The 13,384-nt window shown below is 35.5% G+C and overlaps 2 protein-coding genes and 1 long non-coding RNA gene across 3 annotated transcripts; all 3 read left to right on the top strand.

Annotated features, from left to right (window-relative positions):
• Positions 1 to 626: 626 nt before the first annotated feature.
• On the top strand, positions 627 to 1,309 carry LOC110891973. Its single transcript, XR_002565726.2, has 4 exons — positions 627 to 841; positions 939 to 1,006; positions 1,089 to 1,145; positions 1,245 to 1,309. It is a non-coding gene; the product is annotated as an uncharacterized LOC110891973 (long non-coding RNA).
• Positions 1,310 to 6,891: 5,582 nt separating this feature from the next.
• LOC110888132 (putative F-box only protein 15) lies at positions 6,892 to 7,950 on the top strand. The gene has a single exon (XM_022135672.1). It carries the CDS (start codon positions 6,892 to 6,894, stop codon positions 7,948 to 7,950), a length of 1,059 nt encoding a protein of 352 aa, XP_021991364.1.
• A 2,257-nt stretch (positions 7,951 to 10,207) lies between these two features.
• On the top strand, positions 10,208 to 13,144 carry LOC110888131. Its single transcript, XM_022135671.1, has one exon. The coding sequence runs from the start codon at positions 10,208 to 10,210 to the stop codon at positions 13,142 to 13,144; it is 2,937 nt and encodes a 978-aa protein (XP_021991363.1).
• The last annotated feature ends 240 nt before the right edge of the window (positions 13,145 to 13,384 follow it).

Below are 13,384 nucleotides of genomic sequence, written 5' to 3' on the forward strand. Positions count from 1 at the left end.
CTTGACCCGGTTTTTGTTTGATGGATCCAATATATTCGTATTATCACAGTTTACAACCACAATTTCATCCGCCGCTCCACATTTCTTTCACTTTCTAAACCCTAGATCCTCCACCGCATAACTGAAGCACCTCCACCGCATAACTGAAGCACCTCCACCGCACCTCCACCGCACCTCCACCGCTCATCCATGGAACCTGTCTTTGCCATCACCGTCTTCTCCCCTTTCATCCATGGAACAGGTCATGTTTTTAACCCTATTTTGTACGTTTTTTTTAATCTTTGTCAGATCTGTGATAATACTTTTAGATCTGTGAATCTGTGATAATACTTTTAGATCTGTGATAATACTTTTAGATCTGTGTTGGTTTTGTGATTATTTTAATGTTCTGTGAATGGATCAACATTAGGGCTTTTTGTTTGATAATTAGGGCTTTGTCTGATCTGTGAGTGGACCAATTTTAATTTCTTGCATTAGGGCTTTGTCAGATCTGTGATAATACTTTTAGATCTGTTTTAATACTTTTAGATCTGTTTTAATACTTTTAGATCTGTGATAAATCGTTGTAGATCTGTGAATCTGTGATAATTCTTTTAGATCTATGATAATACTTTTAGATGTGTGATAATACTTTTAGATCTGTGTTGGTTTTGTGATTATTTTAATGTTCTGTGAGATTTATAGAGAAAACGTAATTTCTGTTTCATAATTAGGGCTTTTTGTTTGATCTAATCGGTTACTGAATTATGGTTTTGTTTGTAAGGAGAATCCGATTGCAAGCTCACCGGCGAAGGAAGCATACAGGAATCGGCTGGCGGACAGCCTCAACATGGGAGTTATGGTGAGTGCATGCACATACCAAATAGTCATCGCTTAATATGATTTAAATTTGAATCTCTCTAATTAAAAGTAGTTTTGCTGTTACTTTGTTTTTTTAGGATTGGTTTGATCCAATTGCTGATTCGACTACTAGCCATCTCGATCTGATTCCCCACATGGTTTAGGGGTAATTGATTTTGTTTTTGACGTTTAAAGGTTTTAAAAATCATTGAATTTTGTATTAAATGGGAATTTCGACATCATTTCAGGAGAAGTTTAAAACAACAGGACTATGGAAGGATATACGGTGCTACATTGACAGTCAAGTGAGACCCCATCTCTTTGTTTAAAGTTCAAACACATAATTTGTTTTCAGTTTTTAATTTTCAATGAATTATACTAATTGTGATACTCTTATTGTGCAGCTCTACGGTTTGTAGGTTGAAGTTTGCTTAACACGCTTCAACCGTCGAACTTGGTGCACCTCAATTGAATAAGGAATGAAGTAGGTAATGTAGCTAGAATCTTGGCAGAAGGAAGCGACTGGAGTTTGTTTTTTAAGGTATTTACCGATTTTATTTACTTAATATTTAATGCATCTTTCCTGTTGTCATCGTATAACGTATTTATTTGTTCATGAGCTTTTTGTTTCTTGCCCCTTCTCCTGCAGGTAGTAATTTCAATCTATCTTTTCAAGTTGCTTGTGGTGAACAACTTTCCCACATCAATGGGAGTAGGTATGATTTTTGCTCTTTTTCTCATTGCTTCATGCTAGGTGCTTGGCCGGTTAGGCGGGCTGTGTAACGGGCCAAAACTACGGGCAGGTCGACCCAAAACACGTTTCGAATGGTTTTGATAAATAATTAGGGTGTCCAATATAAGCACAGATTTTGTATCATTATTATAATATACTCCTTTGAATAAACTGATTCAAAAATTTTATGTACTAAAAGTACACTTTGCACGGCTGTCGACCTATTTGACTTGCTTGCCACATTTTTTTAGCTAATTTATTGTTTGACCCGTTAGATATAAACATAGTCGGAATTGGATCGACCCGTTTGTAAGTGTTTGACCCGTTTGCTGTTACTTTGTTTTTTTAGGATTGGTTTGATCCAATTACTTTGGTAGTCTATATAATTTGTGTGCTTTATAATGGTCTTTTTTGTATTTAAAGAAACTAACTTTGTTATTCTATTTTAACCATGAAGCATGATGGTCTGTTTTGGTTTCTTATGTGTGTTATATTTGTATTTTTAAGCTTGATTCTTTAGGGGATTTAGGGGAAAAATTAAAGATTTTGTGTGTGGAGATATAATTAGTTATATGTGTTTTTATGTTTTGATTATGCAGATTTGAAATATTATAAAAATTCAACTGGCTTTGTTTTACTGTTGTTTCGAATTTTGAAATAAGAATCTAGGTTAAAAGCTATATAGTTTGTGTGCTTTATAATGGTCTTTTTTGTATTTAAAGAAACTAACTTTGTTATTCTATTTTAACCATGAAGCATGATGGTCTGTTTTGGTTTCTTATGTGTGTTATATTTGTATTGGATGTGAAGTGTGTTTAGTTAGAATCCAACTTCAACTTATAATCCAAAGACAATTCAAAAAGCAAGTCATGTCATGTCAGTAGCTTTTCTTTGACTTTTGTCCTTTTTGTTTTTTTACTACTTACCACTTCTTTACAAGTCAACCTTTTCAACAACCAAGTCATATCAGTATCCAAGATTTTACTGTTGACTCTTGCTTGGTTCAGTGTCTATAAGTACACAAACCCTCAACTACACTCAACTGACTACTGCTTTTACATCTACAGCTGTAAAGCAACATTTTACTGTTTTGTGAAAGAGAGCATGCTTGCTTCAGTCTCTACAAATACTTCATCAAGCTCAACACTATACAATCACTCAACTCAGACGAATTAAACTTTCACATTGTAAGTTTATCTCAGTTGAACTAAATCCTACTTTTAAGTCTTGCATCAATTAAACCTTCAAAACATCAACCTAACAACTTCTATTTTACTTAGATTTCAGAATATATTGACTCTTTGCATCTGGATCTTGCGTTGTTCCTCGGCTCTCACATCAAGGTTTCACATTTTTTGTTGGCTTTTTACATCTGCCTCTTGCATTATTGTAAGTTCTTCCAAATTTCTTGGTTTTTTGATCTGTATTGTTTAACTGCCTCTTTGTTTTTTGGGCTGTTGATATGTACCAGTGACTCATGTGTTGGTTTTATTTTTCTTTCTTTCATATTTGTTGTTTGCTGTTTCATATTTTTCTTTATTTATCATATTTGCTGTTTGCTGTTTATGGTATGCATATTGCAAAATCACCCTCTTCTGGTATATCAAATATATTAGTGTTCGTTCTTTTATATTAAATATATTAGTGTTCGTTCTTTGATAAAAAAGAATAATTCAGGTATATCAAATATATTAGTGTTCGTTCTTTTTTGGGTTCAATTAAAAGGATTTAACTGTCCACACTGTATAGCCTGGAATAGGTTATACAACCCCCTTCCAACACACACATAGTTTGCAACAATGAAAAGTTTAAGTGGGCTGGAACATGTTTTATCTCACTAATATTTTCATAAAATAAATTTAAAACCACAAATTATTTATGTAATTATAGTCGCTAATCACAACTTCTGAAATAATGAACATCATGTGTTGGTAGGGATCAAAGAAGGCTGTTGTCTATTGATGGGCTGAGCTGTCATACAAATGTGCGTGACTGGAGTTTTTTTGGCAACCAGCTCCACACCAGTGACTACATTATTTAGTTGCATGATAAACACAATCACACAAACGATGCATATAGTCACAAAAATAACAACATTAATACACCGCTATTAATCTACCCGACCAATTAATCATACCTTTCATATACATATAATTAAGTTAAAATATTTATTTTAGTTGTTATATGTTATTGTTCTTTTCCTTGTATGAAAATATCTTTGAAAAAGAATGTCACCAACTCACCTAAGTGAAGTATGTGTAAAGTATGGAAAAAAGATTTGACACGTTTTTTTGTAATGGACTTGACACATTAAACGTTTAGGTTTTTAATTTCTTGTTCTAATTTCTTTGTGTTTTGTTGAGTTGTTAATTTGTTTCTAAAGTTAAATCGTTTTAAATCGTTTTATACAGTCAGTTAAATCTTTTATTTAATATATACATATATATATTGTTCTTTTCTATATATATATATATAACATAAGTAATGATTAAGAAAATAACCTGAATTAAAGGATCATCACAAGCACTATCAATCAATCGTCCCCGTCCAATTAAACAGAGTAAATGTGTCCTATGTACAAGCTCAGCCACTTCATGTAGTAAAAAGGAAACGCCTTTTAACTTAAGTATAGCCGGAGTATTACAACACATATGAGCTGTCATACAAATGTCCGTGACTGGAGATAAACTAAAAACTGAAATGATGTTATGGTGTGTATACTTTTCAACATATTTATATACAAGTATACATATGTTGGTGTTACGGTGGGTATACTTTTTTTTTGCGAAATACATACAAGAGTCGCCACTATGAATTCTTATATTGCTTAACATATTGAATCAATAGCATGCTCAGTTAGGTGGGCATTATGAACTCTCAGATTTGATTTACTGACTGATATTGATCTTTTTTTTATGGTCAAACACTTAAGAACTCAAACACTATCAATCAATCGTCCCCGTCCAATTAAACAGAGTAAATGTGTCCTGTGTACAAGCTCAGCCACTTCCTGTAGTAAAAAGGAAACGCCTTTTAACTTAAGTATAGCCGGAGGATTACAACACATATGGGCTTCAATAAAAAAATTAATATATGGGCTTCAATAAAAAATTTTGTTTTTAAGTTTACACAATCCTTATGTTTCAGTTTACTTTGATGTTAATTTTTAACATGGTAAGAAAATTGATCTTTATATCCAATAAAAATTGTATGTTTAAGTTTACACAATCCTTTTTTTATATTTAATCAAACTATTTTTATTTGCTTTAAAATTGATCTTTATATACAATCAAAATTGTATTTTTCAGTTTATAAATCACTCCAAACAAATATCAATTGAGAGGTATGGGTGGTGGTTATCCAATTCCTATTGAACCACAAGGATCAACAAACCCACCTCTGGTGTCAAACCCACCTCCGGTGTCAAACCCACCTCCGGTGTCAAACCCACCTCCGGTGTCAAACCCTCATCCGGTGACAAACCTTGAACACGATGATCCATTTGGTTGGACGGATGAAGAGTTGAATTGGGCGTATGACTATACATTCGCTCAACTACAATTTGGTGGACTACAAATTGAGGAGGGGCATCATCGTCCGGTGGCAAATACTCCTATACTGCCTATGCATCCTCCACCTTCAAACCCCCCTTATGTGGAAAACCACAGTCAAACACAAGAACTACCGAGCTGGGCTGAAGGGTACGAAACTGACCCTGGGGCGGTTTACGAACCACCATTGGATGAAGAAATGGTTTGGGAACCTTAGAACAACTTTTACATTTCCTGTAGTTTTTTTTTTCTCGAATTAGTTTGAATCTTAATTATGTAAGTTTTAATTATGTATTACTTTAAATTTAAATTTGTTGTTGTTTAATTTTAATCATGTTTTAGTTTAAATTTAAGTTTCTGGAATTTTTTTTTTTTTTAGTTAACTAACATTAAACACTTAATAGGATATGTCTGATCATTTTTCCGTTGAAGAATTTTCATCATTGACAAATGATAGAGCATGGTATAATATAATCTTTGTTAAGGTGGAGTTTATTTGGCATGACGTGGATGAAAAGAGATTAGTGGTTATTTTTCTTGATCAACACGTAAGAACATTATTTTAATTTACTTTGTGTTATACGAGTAAGCGTTTTTCCACCACTAAATTTCTTTTCTTTTTAGAGACAAAAAATTGTTGCGTTCGTACCACAACGTTTGATACACATATATAACGACGCGGCATTGATGGGTGGTTTTTTTTCCTTAAATCATTTCCAAATTGAGAATCTCAAATATCATGAGTACCCAAAGTACCAGAATTACGTGTTAGTTTGGTCCGAGAAAAAAATTGTCATCAACTAATATACAAAGCTTTCTTCACTTATGCTTACGATTCCAAGGGGTGCTATTTTATATCCGTTGGTCCCTTCCATTATAGAATTGAAGCATGACAGGAGATCTCAAAAAATTATTGTTGGTACATATCCGACACTCTATCTATATTTTTTTATTAAATATATAAAAGTTTATATATGTATGTATAATATAGTGTATACGATTTGGGTGATTTTGTTATAGATGTGGTTGGGAGAATAATAGAAGGCAAACGTGATCGATGTTGTTTTGAACTTTCTCTTCGAGATAAGACGTAAGTTATTATTTATATTAACATATTACAAACATAATATTTACATTATATGTAAGTAAATATTATTATTAGCAGAAGTTTAATCCAAAATCGTAATATACAGTGGTCACACAATACAAATGTTTTTGTCCGCCCTGAAGCCTTCCGATGTTATACATACCATTCGAGCCGTGCAACAAAAGTCTATCATATATGTATCGCGTGTCAAGTTGGTTCATCTACCAGATAGTATGTTATGATTTACACATCAACATTCTAAAAATTAGTTAGATTTAATGGCTCATGTAATTTAATAAAAGTTATATTTTATTTGTTATTTCAGTTAATATTTTGAAGTCTACGGAGTTGAGTACGATTACGTATGAACCAGATATGGTCGAGGCACGGGATATTTAAATTATGGATCGTTATCCAAGTTTGTGTTTAAGTTAGAAACATTTGGTGTTGTTATATGTTTAGTTGTTGAATATTAAAGTCTCTCTTGATGTTTCTTATTTTGCTTTTTTTTCCCCTCATATTGAAGTAATTGTAGAAGTATATTTTACTTTGTCTAATCTTATAATATGATATTACAAGTATGTTATATTACTTGCTTTACACGTATTTTTCACCTAACTATAATCTTCTTAGATTGGACAACTAAATAATCATTGTCTATGTTAAACGAAGGTATAACCATGGCTGACCTTCCTGTTCATACAATCGTGTTTGAGATATTAACGAGGGTGCCAGCGAAGGATGTAGGTCGTTCTAAGAGTGTATGTAAGCAATGGTACGCGTTACTGTCAACACAAGATTTCGTAAGGATACATTGTTCTCGCTCATTAGTTTCATCTAACCAGAGAGTTCTACTAATTGACGACCTAACATGCTCTGTTCATCCGATCATCTTTCAATCCAATGACTATGGGCCAAGCTCCATAGTTACATTTCCATTCCATCACCATAATAATGATGTCTCAATACTTTCACATTTGAACGGATTGTTGTGTGTTTGCTTGAATCATACATACGAGCTGCTTCTTTGGAATCCAACAACTACTGCTTTCAAGCATTTGTCAACCCCTGATTCTCATGGATTCTATATAAATAACCTTGATGCCATTGGTTTGTACGTTGACGCTGACGATGATTACAAGGTCTTGCATATAAAGCGTAGGAGTGGCGTACTTGGTGTCTATGTTTATTCTAGGGAAGTAGACTCTTGGAGAAATATTCCTTTCATAACAAGACAAGAGTACCTAAGCCCTCATTTCAATTGGTCAGCTGGCACATTTTGTGGTGGTACTCTATATTTCACTGTTTGCGAATGTTGGGTTGGAGGTACGAATGTGGTGATTTGTTTTGATGTTAATTCGGAGCAGTTCAAGGAGATAAGCTTTCCACCCGTTCCTTCTACAGGAATGGTTCAAGGTGTTTTAGTGAATGTAAAAAATGAGCTTCACATGTTTGCTAGCACTGGCATGTTTGAGATGACAATTGACCTATGGACGCTACAAGGGGATTACTGGATTAAGGTCTTATCATGTCCTCCGATCCCCCCGATATCATTGTCATTGTGGTGCGATATAACACATTATGTGACAAATGGTAATTGGTTTGTGATGACTAAATTAGGGAAGTTGTTTACAATTGAAATGGATATGAAGCCCTTCGAATGTTTTTATCCCGTTACTTGGTTTCGAGGTTTTAAGGGTGCGGTGTTTGTGGAGACCATTGTTTCACCAAGTATTTAGTTTGGCTTTCACTTAATGTTATCATTATGTATGTCAATATTTTAAGGATTTGTGTTTTTTTTTCTCTAAGTCATGATATTCGGCTTAAGTCATGTATTTTAATGTTATCATTATGTATTTCAATGTTATCATTCAGTTTGTTTTTCTCTAAGTCATGTGTTTGAATGTTGTAATGATTTGAGAAGTTCATCATCTATGATAATTCTCTTTTATTTAATTTGCAAGGTATTTGTCACTTTGTCAATTTACAATGACTAATGGACAACCAAACCATCGTAATCATGCTTCTAGCTCGAGCGGATCTACTAAAGCTGAAAAACGAAAAGAGTATCACAAAAGATACTATGCTGCACGCAAAGAAAATAACAAAGTATCTAAATTTGGGAGTGGTGATGGCTCCCAAAGTGCTTCATCAATATCTTTAATGAGTAATAGGTCAACAGAAAGGACGCCGTTAAGAAGTTTACAAAGTAATATTACTCAATTTACACAAACAACAAATGAGAACGCCTCAAGTGTTTCTACTATAAAACGCAAGGAGTACAATAAAGGATGTTCTAATACACGAAACGATAATGGAATGCGTATTTCAAATGGCAGTCAAGTCAACCAAACCCCGATAGATGATGTTACGCTGACAACCACATTCCCATCTGTAATTGACGAAGCTAGGCATAAAACATCACGAGGTTTCTATTTATTTAACAATGATTTCTTTTTTTTTTCGAACTCGACATCTTTTACAACCTTCATTACTTAATACACCAATTTTTTAGGTTTTCGAATTCATCCGCGTACTTTATTACCCCAATTTGCTGAAGTAATTGATCAACCTTCCTTCCAAGATGGGAGCGTGCAAGATGATCCTTATAATTTTGTTTACAATGGTGTACCTGGAGAGCATCATGTTTTAAAGGAACGAGGTGCATGTCCTAATTGTGGAGCAAAACGATTTCAGTATGAATTTGATACCTTTTGTTGTATGAGTGGGAAAACTGTGTTAGCAAACTTAGAAATTCCAGAGGAATTGTACCGACTTTTCACGTCTCAAGATGAAATTGGAGATATGTTTAGGCAAAACATCCGTGCTTATAACACCAATTTTTCTTTTGCCTCAATGGGTGTGACATTGGATGATACATTGAACAATATGAGAGACGGCGTATATACTTTTCGTGCACATAAAGGAATATATCACAGAATCGACCAATTAGTTCCGAGGGATGGGACCCCTAGGTACTTGCAGTTGTATTTTTACGATCCTGATACTGAGTTAGATCACAGACTCCGATGGCCAAATCTTGATCGGCGTATTACTCAGATTTTAACACGTGTTCTTTCTACAAACCCATATGTCGATACATTTAGAAGACTTGCGGAACTAGGACCTCTGGACAACTATAGAGTCACTTTGAATACTTCGGTTGAACTTGACCAAAGGGTGTACAACCGACCAACGACATCGGAGGTATATATAATATTATATTAATTGCAATTATTTAATTGTATTGCTTATTTTACTTACTTATAGTTCACAATTATATAGGTTGCTGGTATTTGGGTTGAAGGTAATGACAATATCACTTCATATAAACGAAGTATTGTTGTGTACGGTAGGTCTGAATATAGTCAAACTATTCAGCCGTACTTCAGCTGTTACGATCCATTGTCGTATCCTCTATTTTTTCCTAATGGTGAGTCGGGTTGGCATGGTAACATACCACGTCAAGGAGTATCAATCAATGAGGTTCACAACAATGACAACATCGAAGGAGAAATGGAAGGTACCAACAATTTGTTATCCTTTTTTAAGTGAAGGTCATAAAAATAGCGTAATGAGTTTTATTTTTATTAACTGTTTGTTTTTAATACATCTTGATCGTTCAGAGGCAAACACACGAAGTGGTAGAACAACCGTGGCTATGCGAGAGTACTACTGTTACAAGTTCCAGATTCGATCTACCGATAATCTGCTTTTGTTCGGTGGTAGGCTGCTACAGCAGTTTGTGGTTGATGTTTACATCAAAATTGAGACGTCACGCTTAGAATTTTGTGAGAGAAACCAGGCTAAGATTCGGGCCGAATTGTACCAAGGTATTGTGGATTGCGTCAATACTAGTGAGGTTCATGCAAACAGAGTCGGGAAAAGAATTGTGTTGCCTGCATCTTTCATCGGGGGGCCTCGCGACATGCGACGTCGGTTTCTAGACGCGATGACGTTAGTTCAAGATGACGGCAAGCTGATGTATTCCTTACAATGACATGTAATCCTAAGTGGCCTGAGATATGTGATAACTTACATGTTGGTCAAACTGCTACAGATCGTCCAGACCTTGTTTCAAGAGTGTTCCGGGCTAAATTAGAAGATCTTAAGGATCAACTCTTCAAGAAACATGTCCTCGGGGAAGTTAAGGCATACGTCTATGTCATTGAATTTCAAAAGAGGGGTTTGCCGCATGCACATTTTCTCCTAATCATGTACCCGCAACACAAGATCAATAACGCGGACCATTATGATAAGGTTGTGTGTGCTGAAATTCCTAACAAACTAACACATCCCAGATTGCATGAGATGGTTGTCAAGCACATGATTCACGGTCCTTGCGGCAATTTACGATCAAGCAGTCCTTGTATGCAGGGTGATCCTAAAATTTGTCGTTTTCACTATCCTAGACAATTTAACGAACAGACGACACAAGGAGAAGATTCGTATCCGTTGTATCGAAGGAGAGACACCGGGATAGAAGTGGACCTACGAGGACAAACACTTGATAATAGATGGGTGGTCCCATATAACCCAAGGCTTTTGATGATGTTTAACTGCCACATGAATGTTGAAGTTTGCTCAAGTATAAAATCTGTGAAATATCTTTTCAAATATGTTTATAAAGGACATGACAAACAGGTTATTCAAGTCGATCAAAGTGAGCCAGGGGTTGTTATTAATGAGATAAAAAGATTTCAAGATGCACGCTACATATCGCCCCCAGAGGCTATGTGGCGCATTTTTTCCTTCTCTCTTTCTCAAATCTTTCCTGCTGTTCTAGCCTTACAACTTCATCTCCCAAATAATCAGATGGTTAGATTTAGAGATGATGACTTGATGCCTAATATTGTTGATAGGGAAAGGGATAAGAGAACCATGCTAACAGCATTTTTTGATCAGAATAGAAACGATGAAACAGCAAGGGTACATTTGTATAAAGATTTTCCAAAACACTATACTTGGAATGGAAGCACACGCCGTTGGAGTCGTCGTTTCGGTAAAAAACAAAGAGGTCGTATCGTTTCCGCTAATCCAGCCGAAGGAGAAAGGTACTACTTACGCCTACTTTTGTCAAATGTCAGAGGGCCTACTTCTTTCGAACATCTTTGCACAGTTAATGGTCAACGGTGTGCGACATTTCGGAAAGCAGCTCTTGAGTTAGGCTTAATAGAAGACGATGAATATCTATCACAATGTCTCGAAGAAGCCTCTACGTTTCAGTTTCCCAATGCTCTTAGAAGGTTATTTGCGACCATAATGATTTTTTGCCAACCTGGAGATGTTCGAAAGTTATGGAATGACCACTTTGATTCACTATCTGAAGATCATCGGTTACACTGTCAAAGTATAGAACGAGTTCAAAATATGGTTCTTACCGAAATAAGTGTCTTGGTACAATCCATGGGTAAAAATTTCAATGAATTCGACCTTCCTAAGATAACTGACGATGTTAACTTACAAGATGCAGGTTATCGTGAGTTACAAGAAGAGTATGGGATTGTTTTGGAACCTGAACACTTGAGTGCCAAACATTCACTTAATCCGGACCAAAAAAATGTGTTTGATGAGATCATGATGCATGTTGATAATGATCTTCCAGGCGTGTTCTTTATTGATGGTCCAGGTGGAACTGGAAAAACATTTTTGTACATTGCCTTGCTTGCTGAAATTCGGTCACGTGGTCTTATTGCTCTCGCAACAGCTTCATCAGGTGCAGCGGCTAATAATATGCCAGGAGGTAGAACGGCTCACTCGAGATTCAAGATTCCTCTTAATCTTGAAAATAATTCAATGTGCAATATTAAAAAACAGAGTGGGGCCGCTAAACTGATTCGGTCTGCCAAAATAATCATATGGGATGAAGCGTCGATGGCTAAACGACAAGCGATAGAGGCAGTCGATCGTACATTCCAAGACATTATAGGTGTTAGTCTCCCATTTGGTGGAAAGATAATGGTTATGGGAGGTGACTTCAGACAGGTGTTGCCGGTTATCAAACGTGGCACTCGAGCACAGATTGTAGACTCCAGCGTACGAATGTCACCTCTTTGGTCTTTGACTAAGAAGATGCGGTTGACCATAAATATGAGAGCGCTGAAAGATCCATGGTTTTCTAAATTTCTTTTAAGAGTCGGCGATGGAACTGAAGAACCAATCGAAGGAAACTATATCCGCATACCCGATGACATGACAATTCAGTGCAACAACAAAGAAAACGCTATAAAAGAATTGATCCATGCCATCTTTCCATCAATTGAAGATAATGTATATTCTTCAGATTATATAATCTCTAGAGCAATATTGTCCACTAAAAATGATAGTGTTGACGAGATTAATAATCAAATGATTGAAATTTTTCAAGGGGAGGAAAAAGTTTATTACAGTTTTGATGAAGCTGAAGACGATCAGCGCAACTTCTATCCGGTCGAGTTCTTAAATTCGCTAAATGTTAGTGGATTGCCGCCTCATAAGCTTCATTTAAAAATTGGATGCCCAATAATATTGTTACGTAATATCGATCCATCACATGGCCTGTGTAATGGCACGCGGTTGATATGTAAGGGTTTCATGCGAAATGTTATTGATGCGGAAATTGCAGTTGGTCAACATGCCGGAAAAAGAGTTTTTTTGCCAAGAATCCCTCTAACCCTTTCTGAAGATGACATGTTCCCATTCAAGCTGAAAAGAAAACAATTTCCAATTCGACTTAGCTTTTCCATGACGATTAATAAAGCTCAAGGTCAAACAATTCGGAACGTTGGTATTTATCTACCGGATTCTGTATTTTCACATGGACAACTTTATGTCGCGTTATCAAGAGGGATTTCAAGACAAAGTACGAAGGTGTTGGTACATCTCGCCAAAGAATTCAAACAACGCGGAGTTTACACATCAAATGTTGTCTACCAGGAAGTGTTGCGTGATTAATTAATCGCATCCTTATCAAAAAGAAGGTAAGTTAGTAGATGTTGTGCCTTATTTGCTTCCAGAAATTACCTTTTAATTACTATTTTAAATCACTGTAAGTGTCTAACATTTTTTTTATGTGTTGAAATCTGGTACAATAGAGGAGAAGATGCAAGAAAGTCATAAGCGAACGGATGTATTGGTAAAACAGGAAGAGATACAAGAGACTCCCCACATTTTGTTTTTATTGTTTTGTCCAGC

This window comes from Helianthus annuus, chromosome 11, assembly GCF_002127325.2.
Source record: "Helianthus annuus cultivar XRQ/B chromosome 11, HanXRQr2.0-SUNRISE, whole genome shotgun sequence".
Classification (NCBI taxonomy): domain Eukaryota; kingdom Viridiplantae; phylum Streptophyta; class Magnoliopsida; order Asterales; family Asteraceae; genus Helianthus; species Helianthus annuus.